The 13,374-nt window shown below is 48.3% G+C and overlaps 1 protein-coding gene across 7 annotated transcripts in view; it reads left to right on the plus strand.

Moving 5' to 3' along the window:
- NFIX (nuclear factor I X) overlaps nucleotides 1–13,085 on the plus strand; it is a 253,331-nt gene extending 240,246 nt beyond the window's left edge. For all 7 annotated transcript variants that reach the window (XM_080988218.1, XM_080988220.1, XM_080988217.1 and 4 more), the window contains one exon: nucleotides 3,467–13,085. In XM_080988218.1, the coding sequence (XP_080844344.1) occupies nucleotides 3,467–3,481 (15 nt within the window). In that variant the 3' untranslated portion in view covers nucleotides 3,482–13,085. The remainder of the gene's footprint in view (nucleotides 1–3,466) is intronic.
- The last annotated feature ends 289 nt before the right edge of the window (nucleotides 13,086–13,374 follow it).

Here is a 13,374-nt window from a genome sequence, read left to right on the forward strand (position 1 = left end):
CTAAGGTCTGCAGATTTGCACTGTTGCTGGTGTAGTCAGATGCTGATGCAGAATGGTCAGATGCAGCTCAAATACGCCGTCAGAAATGGAGTTTCGAGAGAGCAGTCGTGTGACTACAGAGGGCTTGCTCAAGGCATCTGAAAGCAGAGATGCTATGACATGAAGGGACATATGGAGACAGATCCATCCCTCACTGCCAAGTGGACGTTGTCATGGTGGAGTGACAACTCCTGACTGGCTTGTTACTGAGGCACAGCATTCTGATTGGCTTTTTAGGCACATCATTTTTAAATCTAGCCAGTCACAAAGCAGGAGCGGGCAAAATGATGTGCTGTTGTTTTTGTTTTTGTTTGATTGATTGTTTCCAAATCTCTAATTTGTATTGGTTCTCCACCACCACCAGAGGATGTCAGGTTTTGCTTCTGATGCTGTAATTTGCCTAGTCCCTTATGATTGGCTTAGAAGATTTAGCATCATAGCACGCCTCACCCAGTTGGAGTATTTAGACTGGGGGTGCATCTGCACCTGATTGGCTGGAATCTGTGACAATGAGTAATGGCCAGCGATGCAGTTGGCTGGCATGAATTCACTTGGGTGTAAGAGCTGGCATCTTATTTTATGAAAGGAACATGGACTGGCCAAACGGAGAGAGGATTTGTGAAGCAAAAAGAGCTGGAGAGAATAAAAAATATTAAAAAGCATCTTGGAAAAGAGCAGGAAGTGACCTATAGAAATAAATAAACTTGGGAAGTCAGGAAACCCAAGTTTGGTACCCAATGGGCAGTGGGGGTTGGTGGGTTGACATAGTGCTGCGTTTTGGAGCCTGGCAATTCTGCTTTGCTGCATGTCACAATTATATGTGACATTTCATCATATGTCCTAAGCTTCCGTTATCCTTCTGTTAAGCAGACATATTTTCCTCTCTATCCCAAAATGATCCGGGTAGGGTATATTGAAATCCCAATAGCATGGTGAAACACCTTGACCAAGGACCTCAATTTCAGAAATGGAGCCAAGTCTGGAGAGGGGAGACAAAGCAGTGCTGCAGGAAGGTGGAACTCCTGCTTGGCTCTTGCAGCGATAGGGGGAGGCGGACCACTGGCTGAGAAAGTTGGGAGGAGGCTGAGTTCCTGCTTCTGCTAGTGCTATGAAAACTGCAGGAAATGGAAGTTTGCTCTTTCTGTCCTACACATTCTCATAAACGGAGCAAGGCCTCCTTTTCCAAGCGGTTTTAAGAACAGATGCATAAAGGTGAGCTTTGCCCAATGAAGTAGGCATGCTCCACAGTTCCAGAATAGGCAGGGAAAGCGTTTGGCAGTGGCCCAAGAGAGGCAGAGAGAAGCTGGGGGCTAGAAAAAGGGAGAACTCCCTGGGCTTCCCAATAGCGGTAGCAGAGCCCCTCCTGGTGGCCATTCGCAAAGCCTGCGTTTTTCTCTAGAGAATCCAGTTATTTGGAGCTGCCTTCCTTTCCTCCTCTCCCTTCCTCCACAGCGCTTTCAGTATTCTCTTGGTGCCGCAGATGGCAATTCTATCTACAGTGTGTCACCTTCCCCCACCCTACTTGGCACTGTCAGGGAGCAGATTGTGCCTTCATGCAGCGCTTGCCTCTCTGCCCCTCACCTTTCAGCTTGGAGGGAACTGTGAACTTCCAGGCACTGTTCAGTCTGTGGCAGATAGATCAGGAGCCAGGCATGGAGGTTCCACCCACTGCTAAACTACAAATAATAATAATAATAATAATAATATAGAACATGCATCAAATTCTTCTTTAGCAACCAGAAGAAGAAAGCATGTGTGGCTTTGGGATTTACAGGAGGGTGAAGTTGAAATAAGAACTTCCCACCTGAACCTCCTCACCTTCCCATCCATCGCAGAGGCTGTTGCTGTGGGCAGCAGTTATCAGCAGCAGGGAAACTGTGTCCCTTCAGGTGTAGCTGGACCACAGCTGCTATCACCCTTGACCATCAGTCATACTGGCTGGGGCTGATGGGAGCTGGAGTCCAACAACACATACCAAGGGGCACTATATTCTCTATCCTTGAGTAAGAGCAAAGGGCAGGGGCAGCATTTGTCAGGAGAAAGTTAGCAGGTGGGAGTAGGGTGCGTGAGGTTGGGTAAAGGACTGGAACTCACCTTCTCTCAAGGGAAGGTTCAAAACAGCACTGTATAAAACGCTACAGCCAGAAAACGCTCTTAGTGCAGCACTTGGAAACATCCCATGGCATTGGTGGCCAATGCTAAGCTTTTTGTCTTTCCAAACAGCAGGAGAAGCAAAAGCTGTTTCACTGAATTCTGGCTCACAATTTCTTGCTGATAAAGGAACAGCTTCAGGCAGGGCTGTGAAATTGCGTTGAGCTGCACGTTTTCCACGAAAGTAGGCAGCACCTTGGGAGTAGCAGCAAGAAAGGCAAGATAAACAGAAAGAGAGGGAGAAGTTACATCAGGTGTCATATTAGATACCAAAGAAAATAATCCTTGTCTAGTTTCAGCACAAATGCAAACAGTGGCAAGAAGCCCAAACCCTGTGTAGTCTAGCAGATATGCTGTCAGACATTGACCAGGGAGACCCGGGTTCAAATCCCCACTGAGCTCTGATGTCCTAGGCCAGTCGCACACTCCTTCAGCTTGACTTGCCTTGTAGGATTGTTGTGAAGATAACATGGGAGGGGACAATCACATGTGCCACCCTGAGCTCCCGGGAGAAAGGAGTGTGTTCAAAAGTGTATACTGAGGGACAACGTTAGATGTTTTGGTGAACATCAAAAATGGTATCCTGCTGTCGACTTTGCCCCTTTCCCCTCTGGCACACAGAGTTAAGCTTGCCCCCCGAGCCTTCTTGACACTGACACTGTGTGTTTCCCCACCCATGTCATTAACATTGATGATGTAGTACTGGGACAAGGAAACACACTGCCAATAACCTTAGGATATGGGCAAGTTTTCCTAAACTGGATGGAAAGAGGAGGGAGGAAACTCGATGTGCGATCGCCATTTTGGGCAAGTGACCTTGTTCCAACCCTAACACGTTTAAGCGTATGCCAACAAATGCACAGTGCAATTGTGACAAAAGCCCTGAAATGCATGTGTCATCCATATAGTTACCTTCACCGGAGAGCCAATATTAGTCGCTTCTCCTTGTCAAATGTACACTTGTACACAAATGTAGCCATGAGTGGCCTTAGCAAAGGAGTCTTTCAGCAAAGGGGGATGAAGGGGCACCAGTATTTCAGAGCAATGTGAGGGGAAATCATGGGTTGGAACACTAGCGAGGAACAAGTCAGGAACAAAAAACGGGACTAGATGACTGGAGCTTGCCAGAAGAAAGCAAAGGCACCAAACTCAGTGACTGGGTTAGCACTGTGGGTTTCGCTTGATGGGTATCAATGTTAGCCTGCCAAACAAAGGAAAAAGAAAGTTTGCAACGCTCTGTTTTAATTCTCCCTTTTTGTGTTTTCTTCTGCTCCAGTCTTGGTTCCTCTGACAGGATCTTCAAGCGAAGAAAAATAATAATGATGATGGTGATGATGATGATAATAATAAGTTTTCGCTCACGTCCTGAGAATCAGAATCTTCAGTCCTTAACCCATATCTTCACTGAGCTGCTCCTCTTCAAGGAAAAGTAAGAGACGTTGGGTAACACTACAGATGAGAAGCTTAAAAGAATTACGTTGGACCTCCCCGATCCAAAGCAGATTTTTGCATTTGCGTAGAAGAGGCTTGTCTTCTGCAAGGAATCCCATCAACACCTACAGAAGTCACGTAATCCTGTTTCAATGATATGATAGTTCTGGACAGGCTATTCAAGCAATGGTTAAAAAAAGAAAGGGGTTTCTCTTATTCATCATGGGGAAGGAATAGCATTCACATTAACCAGCCTCAAACCCCCAAAATTTGCACCAAGTTTTGCTAGGGGTTATGTTTGTTGCGAAATGAAAGAGGAGACACTTTCTTAGTGTCTCAACTGCCTACCAGCCTAATTCCTATGAGCCCATTTGCGACTTGAGGAGAGTTGTGTTTCTAGGTCACTCAATTTGCTTTTCGAAACTTCACAAAGTGGTACAGGGGCTGCAGGAAAATGAAGTTTGTCCTAAATTCAAATATCCTCCTAAATACGTTTTTAAAAGCATGTCCAGTGTGGTGCACTGGTTCACAATTGGAACTGGCTATGATTAGAGCAGTACTAGGGTCATAATGCTTGGTTGGCATTCACAGCACAAACATCTCCTACCAAACATAAATTCCCCCTTGCAGTAAATTCCCTTGTTGATGAAATTTAACATAGCATCCTCATTACTTAAAAAAGCAAAAACAGAAACGCTCCTGACTACCAGATGCCGAGACAATATTCCATTCCTGAGCAAGAGGGGAGGCTCTCCCTAGTGCCCTCTCCCTGTCTCTCTGAGACAAAACCACACACACCTGACACATCCTGGTGTCTGGTGACTCCTGGTGTCCTTTGCCATTGATGAACCTTTCCTGCATCTCAGATATATATATATATATATATAATAACACGTTAGGGCTTATGTGGAAGGTACTCCCAGTCATATTCTCCATGAACTGGGATCCCTTCACGTACAAGAAAGGCAGTCACTCTTGGGTTCTTGAGTCCAAGACGGATTGGGCTGGAAAGTGTTTCTAAGTATTTCTCTTAGCAAAGAGAGCATCTGCTACCACTGCCATTGGGCAAATGACACTTGGAGACCCATTGGATGCTTACTAAAAACATTGTAAAAAGAATACATTGACAAGAGAGCAAAGAGGCCACATTCAAGTTGTACCCCAGACAAATCACTGGAGCGAAGGCAGCTGGCTCAGTCAGGCACGTTTCTGCAGAGCTTGTAGCCTGTTCTGGACAGGTTGGGCTGTGTCCCTTTCCTCTGAATTCCAGTATTTTCCTTTTGAGGTTTTGGGTGTCTGTTGTTACTATGGTTTGATGCTCTTCCTGATCCCTTTTCTCCACTTTGTTCTTTTCCTCCTTTAGTTGTAGCATTTCCTTTGGCTTCCTCTACATACAGGTGACAACAGCAAAGAAATTAAACGCTAGGGTTTTGTGGTCGTCGTTGAGACAAACAAAAAGACAAACCCTTTAAGCTTAGAACATATGAACACTCTCAGCAAAACTTCAGCGCAACAAAATTAATTGTATAGAGTTAGAGGTAGTGGAAGCTGCCTGACTGGTAGATGTGAAGGTTTGACATTGCCGGCTGTACACTACGCATGCACACATACGCACCAGAATCGACCACACAGCTCCGCACACTTTCCTCTTCCCTTTCTCAGACTTCAAAAGAATAATAATAATTAATAATAATAATAATAAGTGAGGAGAGCAAGTGCCCCCCTCTGTTTTGCACCAATGAGATCTTCATTATTTATTTTCCAAAGGTCTGTGGAAGAGGCCCCTCTCTTTCTCCTTATTTACCCCCATGCTAAGCTTTGGGGGCAGGAGCTTTGCCAAATTCTTTGGGGTTCATCCCCCTCCCCATCCCATCTCCCCTGTTAAATGTGTCCATCTCTGCATGAGGGGTCACTGGTTGTTACAGGGCAACTCCACATGGTATACTTAGGATAGGCCAGGGCGTTGGGTAAGGGTTAGGGATTGTCTGATTTGGAGTGGATCTGGAGAGTGCTGCAGGGAATGGGCTCCCATGCCATCTGCCCAGGGCAATTGCGTTTGGGTTTCTGGCTTGCAGTGCCTGGAGTTGCCCCCAAATGACCGTGCAAGAAAACAAGTTGATCTGGAGAACCTCCTGGAAGCCCCTCTCCTCTCTGCCACAGTGATCCCCAGCTGACGCATCAGCAAGTTCTGGAGCAGACATAGTCAGGAGCTGCTGGCGGGACCAGGTATCTGCATCCCTGTCTAAGTGCAATGATTTTCCAGTTCCAAATGGAGAAACAGGGTCAAGGAAGGGAATTCTGAGGGCTGCAGATCTGCCCCTCCCCTCCACCAGCAGTTGGCTTCCCTGCTTATCCCCATTCACACCCACCGGTTCCCAGATGTCAGAGGAACACACACACACACACTTTCTCTATTACACACACACACACACACACACACACACACACACACCTTTAACAGTGGCCACCCTTATCAGAGGCCTGCTTTCATGGAGGAGTCATGAAGCCTGACCCTGCACAGCTGCAGGACAGCTGCCGCATGAAGGGAGGGAGTTCTTCTCCATGAGGAATGTGGTAAGGGAGCAAGTAGCCTGCCGAAAATACATGTACACGTTTCAGTTGGCTGACATAATTGGCTGCTGCATGTGGAGCCGCCTGCCTGAGGCTTCCATCTTTGGCATGAGTCAGGTCTGCTCTTGCCCAGTCAGACTGCAGACCTGGATTGCATGGAGTCTAGGAGTGGCGCTTTGCTGCTTCCCCCATACCAGGGCCCTCACCCAATACCTTCAGTAAAATGCAACTCAGAGGTGAAATACAACCTTTCAGAGACTAAGCAGCTGGGGATGTAGAAAGACAATGATTTTGAAGAGAGTGTGTTGAGAGAGGGGTCACTTTGCATGTTGTACACACAGGCATTTCGCGTCGCCTCTCAGGAAGCAGTTATTTCAGGGTTTTGAAACAATCCGAAAAGCTGTTTCCCAGAGGCAACGATGGGATAAGTGTATACAACGCAAATAGGTCATTCCTCTTTCAGACTGCTCTCAGATCTATGAGAACAAATGAATAATAGTCTCTAGCCAAATATCCATAAAGTAATTTAGGCAAGCACTGAGGGTTGAGCTTACATCTGTGACGTGGGCAGAGATCAGAAGCAGTAACTGGAATTGGGACGCAGCCTCGTTCCTCGTGGTGAGGTTGGAAGGCGCCCATGTTTTAAGCCCAAGGTCCGTGTCTATGTCCTTAAGAGCACAAAGCCATGGAGAAGTTCTGCAAATGTCAGAATGGAAACCATTCCCACCTTGGTGGTCTTAAGAAAACAGACGTCTCCCCTCCTCCAGTGCAGTCTGCCCCCTCCCCTCCTCAGCATCCTTTCTCCTGCAAAGTACCAATCGCCCTTCTTTCCCCTGGTTGCGTGGGACATGGTCCCATTGTGATCTAAATCACGAGACTTTGAGGTGAGATGAAGTTGAAGATAACTCAAGCATTGCAGTCCAGGGCAAGAAGGCACCTAATATAGCATCTGGAGTGCTGTGCATATTTCATTTTATTTTGACATAAGAATCATTTGGAGCATTCCCCCAATTGAGAAAGACAGTGCCCCTCCCCAATTCTTAAAAAGTGCATCCAAGCTCCTGGTGACCATTTCTGAATGCAGAGCAATGTGCAAAAAGGGGATGGCTCAAACCAGGGAATAAATACCGACGGCCACCATAGTTGGTGCTGCTACAGCATCTTTTCAGTTGCTAAATTCATTCAGTCAATGTATTCAGTTATTTAAAAGAAAACCATTCAATCAAGTAATTCAAATCTGATTTCAGCATGCTTCTAAATATAATGCCCAGGATTGCTAGGAATAGGTTCCTTTCTTGAGAAACCATGGGGAGGGAGGCTATCTGTTTGGATGGTCTAAAAAAGTGGTAGGGCCAGAGATTTGCAGGAGTCCAAAGGCAAGCGACCACAAATAATCAGCACTTAAAAACTGGAGGTGGGAACAAGTAGAGGTTTACTGTATCTCATTCTGAAAAGGAGGCTCTGAGTCCTCGCAGTGCTTAAGCGCACACTTCACTCTTGGCATCTCCTAGAGTGCGACCGTTGGGTGACAGCAGCATGTGGGTGGACAGAGTGACAATGTCATCCGCTTACATGTTAAACTCTACCTGGTTTGGGTCCTTTAAAAGGGCGAATGTAAACACTGAGGAGGAACCTGGAAGGGGTGGCACACAGGACTTTAAATTATGGTGGCTGGAAGGTATGGGCAGGAGAAAGAAAGATACACAGGAATGTGTGTTTAAAAATGGGGAGGGGATTTTTAAAAAAGCAAAATATATATTAGGGGTTTTAAAAGAACCAATTTTGTTTGCATTGAGCCAAGTGCAATGGAGTGCATAGTTTTAATATCTTTGTATGTTAAAGATTGTTAAGAAGAAGAGAAAAAATCTATTTTTGTTGCAAAGTCCTCTGTTCCCAGGGACTCTAAATAAATAGGGACAAAAGAAAAACCCAACCTTTGTAAGTATGGGGAAAAAACTTTTTCTGTTTATTTTTTCATTTGTTTACTTTTCCTTTTTCTTGTTTGTTTTTTAAATCCTTTTTTTAAAAAAATTTGATAATGATCGGGGTTTGGTTTGTTTTTTTCCTTTTCCTCATTAGTTTTGTCGTTTTATGGGAGGGCTGAAGGCAAAAGTTTTTCACACGCAAAAATAAAATTGTAAACAAAACAAAACACTGTATCAGGTTAAAAACATAGAAGAAAACTGCAAAATTAAAATTAAAGAAAAGGACAACAAAAAAACCCTAAAAATCATAAAAGAAGAAAAAAGATTAAAAATACAAAACCTGGTGCTTCTTACAATATAAAATACATTAAAATCTCTATTATACATAGTTTATGAACCAATTAATTGTTATCATAAAGCACATTTTAGGAAACATGCATTATCCCTTCTTTATGTTTAGCTGAAAGGGGCAGCGGGCCTTGCAGTCAAACGCACCAGCAAGTCTCTGGCAGCTTCTCATGGATCTTCCCAGGTTGCCGAGTGAGATGGGTGACGGTGAGATTGCCACGGCAAAGGTTCCTGCACAGGCCGTGGTTCTCTGCCTCCTTTCACCCCTTTCTCCCCTCTCCCCCTCGCATCACTTGCCTCCGCACCCCCTTCTATCTTGGTTCTCCTGGCTTGTTTCTCTCCAACCCCCGCATAGAGCTAAGCAAAACCAATTGACTTTGGGAATGCCTTTGATTTCTTCTCCCCTAGTGAGCCAAATCTGCAGCGTGCGCTCTCTCCCTCTCTCCCTCTCTCATCTTTCAGGGGCTCCTCTTTGGGAAGAGGAGCCGCCTTGTGATCTCACCAGCATCCCGTCCATTGAACTCCTTCCATCCTCCCCCAAGTTGGTTCTTTTCAGCCCTCGCTTGCCCTCTTTCTCACAGCCTCCCCACCGTGGTTCCTCTCAACTCCCTCCCTTCCCTTGCTGGCTCTCGGGGCGGTGGGTGGGGCAGGGGGCAAAGCAGCAGTGCATACCCCCCCAACCCCAATCCCCTTGCCCCACAGCCTCTCAAAGCATGGAAGGTTGACTTGGAGAAACGTCTCGCTTCAGGGAAGGACCAAGATGGATGGTATTGCCTTACTCCCACCCCGCTTAACTGGCCAGCTGACATAGTGCCTTTTGTAAACCCATCTTCCGCTGGAACAGATGGACCGCATGCTCTGCCGGGGTGGGTGGGTTACTGGAAATCCCGCCCCTTCCCCCCTTTGACCCATGTGCTCAATACAGGGGAAAGCAATAAACAGCCAAGCCTCGACCAGCAAGAGGGAATTGTGGCCATGGCTAAACGCAGTGGTGCCTCGTTCTCTGTGGCCGGCTTCTGCTGCCCCATGCATAAGAGAGGGCCAGCACCACCCAGGAGAGAGGGAAGGATGCGTGTCACCCAGGCAGCAGGGCTGAAGGCTGCGTGGATTTCTCTCGGCAGCCTTTCTGCGCAGGGCCGCCTCTGCCATCTTGCATGGGGCCCTCAGCTCTTGGGTGATGCTTAGACGGGGCCCTTGATGTACCCAGCGGCTGCTGGTGGCTCCTCTGGGAGCCCTGGGGCGTGTTAGGTTCACAAATCCCAAGATGATTTCAGTTTGGACTGGACTGCCCTACCAGGGCTTCGTCCGACTAACCTACTGAGACCCTCCTTGCCCTCCCTTGGGCACCTTATCTGTGGCGGGAGGGAGAGGGAGGGTGTCCCTTGGCTTGAACTTAACCCACCTGGCCAAGAACAGTCACCCTGTGCTCCGAAAAGGATCCTCAGGCCCTCAGTTTATTCGGATCTCTCACCTTCTGTCTCTCGCTGTAGGAATAACCGTGGAGCGTTCCTGTCCTTGAGCATTCCTGTCCTTCCTGGCCAGATCCCTTCCGCAGCCCCCTTTCTCTCCCTTTTTTGCTGACCCCCCCACCTTCCGCATGCAACCCCCTCCTCACCCACCGCGAACCCCCAAACCCACTTCTCTCGCTCGGCAGTAAAACCTTGAGATCCATGAAACTGCAGCTTCCCTGACTGCAACCCACCCCTGCCCCTTTGAACAAGTTTCTTCCTTGGTTAAGAAACGCAGTATATATATGAGTACAGTACAGTATATATATAGTACTAATGGAATTTGGTGTGCTTTTTCTCCTCATCCGCCCCCCCCCCCGTCCCTGACCGTACCCCTTTGCCTCTCCTGCGCCTCCCCGATGCCCCCTTCGTGTCTTTGAGTCTGTTCTTCCGAACCCCCTCCTTCCCTCCCACCCACCCCCCGCACTTGAAAATAAAAGGTAGTTCTTCGTCTGTTTTTGTTCTTTCTGAAGTTTCTTCCGTGTCTAGCAGAATGCAGGTAGCCATATGTTATAACTGTCAATATTGCTTCACGACAAAAAAAAAGAAAAGAAAAAAAAAAGAAAAATCCGAACTGTTTTATCATTTTTGCCTGAGCTTTCTTCGGCTTTCTCCATTGGAATGGCTTATTGTGTTATGTGAATTTAAAAAAAAAAAGAGGGGAAAAAAGAAAAAAAAATTCAAAATATGTTTAAAAAAGAGGAAAAAAAACTACATATACTTCAAAAAAGAAAAAAAAAATCATCGGCTTCCCTCTTTCCCTGTCCCACCAATTCCTTCCTCAGAGCAGAGATGGGAAGCCCAGTGGAGGGGAGTGCCGAGGGCTCCACGACGATGTGTGTATGTCTGTGTTGGTGGGTGGTTTTTTTCGGGGGTGGGGGGGTCTGTGTCCCTTCTTTCCCCATTCCCATTCCTTTCTGGAGGAGCTGCTCAGAAACATCAAGAATAGACCCATTCCCTCCATACACCCACCCACCCGCCCGCCATCCCTTTGGTCAAATTGTAAAGTGCCTAATTAAGAGGTCATTTTTTAAGCGGCAAAGACAATACTTCAGTTCCTCCTCACGTATCCTTTAGGATTGGGCATCTCGGAGTGATGCCTCCTGGCACGACACCTGCTGACATGTGGAGGGAGGGCAGCTGCTGTGGATCCAGCAGCTGGAGGCAGCACCGCTCACCTCCCACAACCCTTCCCCTCCCCAAAGCACTTCTCTCCCCTCCGGGCTCCCTTGCAGCTGGAGAGGGAGAAACGCTTGTGGGCACAGGCAGGAGAGGAAGGCAAGCCATGGGGGGAGGGAGGCTCTGCACCCCTTTTGCTCTGAAACTCCCTTTATCGAGGCAGACCCACACGGAAAAGATGGCTCCCCTGCGGTCAATTCTAGTTAGGCCCAGAGCTTCACAGCCTGGGGTCAGCTTTTGATTTGGGAGTCCAGCCCTGAAGTCATGAGGTACAGAGGTCCAGTTTTCAGAAGCGGCTCAGCCCCCTGTTGGGTTTCCACAGGCCCACAGCTTTTCCACAGCATCCCCCTAGGCTGAGCTAACATGGTGGTCGTCTGTCGAAAGACACCGGTGGTTTCACGGGTCGCTCCAGCCAGGGCTGTCTTAAGCATATCCGGCGCCGTGGTGCAAAGCCCCCTGTTTCCCAGAGTTTTTTAGGGAGGACGGGGCTGGAGGAGACAGGCAGCGGCTAGAGGGCGGGGAAGAGGCAGAGGCTGGACGCAGCCACGGCAGACGGAGGCTCCGGGCACAGCGCAGCATGGCGGAGGCGGGCGAGGGTGGCAAGCTGATGCCAGGAGGCGCTTCATCCTGCCTCTGCCTCTTCCCTGGCGCCCTCCAGAACTTGGCGCTCCGTGCCACTAGCCTCTATGGGTAAGACGCCCTTGACTCCAGCTTCACTCCAGCTTTGCTGAGAAAAGTTGGGGAGTGACACAGTGAGAAAGCCAAAGGGGAGCCAGCATACGTTTGCATAGGATAAGGGAGAAGCCCGAATGGTTGCAGAAACAAAAACCAGCTCCCGTTTCCTGGGTGCTCTTGTTGAAGCACAGCCAACCGATGGAGATGCTTCTTCCCCATTGCCATGGGGAATGCTTAGTAACGTCTTCCATTACTGTTGCTTCCTTGTGCAGAGGCAGATCTTCCCCAACGACTCCATTCCGCAGCCTCCAGCCTTGAATCCTTTCGTGGGACATACCTTGGCACCCAGGAGCTGTTTTCGGGAAGAACTCTTCCCCCTGCCACCCACTGAGGCACCCTCCATTTGGGCCGAGGCCCCCTGTAGATGTTAGGACAGTACCTGCCCATTCCAATTCAGGGAGAGCGAGGCTCTCTTTTTTTGGCGATTGTGAGGTTTTTGCCAGAGGGGTGCCAGTCTCAGGTGTGCCACCTGCAGTCTTACCCAGCTCAGGCCCCAAAGGTGTGTGCCCGTTTCCACCGATGCCAGCCTGATGCTCCAGAGCAGCCGTCTCCCAGCTCCATCCCCCACCCTCTCAGCGCCCTCCCGCTCCTTTACGAAGCTGTTCATTGCTACTGGTTTGGTTTTTGAAAACAAAAAGAACTCATAACCCTGCAGCCGAATTAAGGGAAGTGCCTTAAACTGATGCCTTTGCTGCCACCAGCGAACAAACCGAGACAGGAAGAGAAATCGATCAAACTTTTATGCATCCAGCTTCAGAAATGTGAACAAAAAGATGTTTACAGAGATTGCAATCAAACCGCCTCCAGGTGGGGCTCATGGGAGCCCCTCCCACCATTGCTTATCATCCCCACCTGCTTTCTCCACTCTCCCCCCTCCCCGCCTGCACTTTTCACACACAGGAGGGAAGCTGAGGCCTACAAAATGGCTCCCTCTGCTAAACCAGCCTTCATTTCATGTAGCTCGACCCTCATCCTTGCCCCCAAAGAAGGGAACCAGCTGCTGCGATGTGGTGGGCCAGCTTCTCCAGCCCCTTCCCTTGTCCCAGTCAGCCCTCGGCACTTCCCCTCCCTCCCCAAGTGCCACTCTCCGAGCGGGGTGTAATACGCATGTGTTAATTACAAATTTTTTCCATAATAAAAGTTTATAGATGCAGCACCTTCTTTAACTGATTGAATTAAAGAATGTTATTGACTGTAATTGTCTCTCTTTGGCTTCCTTGATGGATGAATGGCCACAGAGCCCTAATACTCCCCTGAATGTATTTGTTGCATGAGTTCGGGGCTACAGGGGCGACTGATTGGGGGCCCCAACACACCACACAGACATGTTCACAGGGAGATGGTACAGTCATACCTTGCGTTGTGTTAGGTTCATGTTGCATCTTCTCGGCTTGCGAACCTTCCGGGTTTCACCGTGTGCGCAGAAGTGTTCTGCGCGCTTCGCGCATGTGCAGAAGCATTCTTCGCGCTTGCGCAGAAGTGCTCTA

Source organism: Podarcis pityusensis, assembly GCF_964106645.2.
Source record: "Podarcis pityusensis genome assembly, chromosome: 17".
Lineage (NCBI taxonomy): Eukaryota > Metazoa > Chordata > Lepidosauria > Squamata > Lacertidae > Podarcis > Podarcis pityusensis.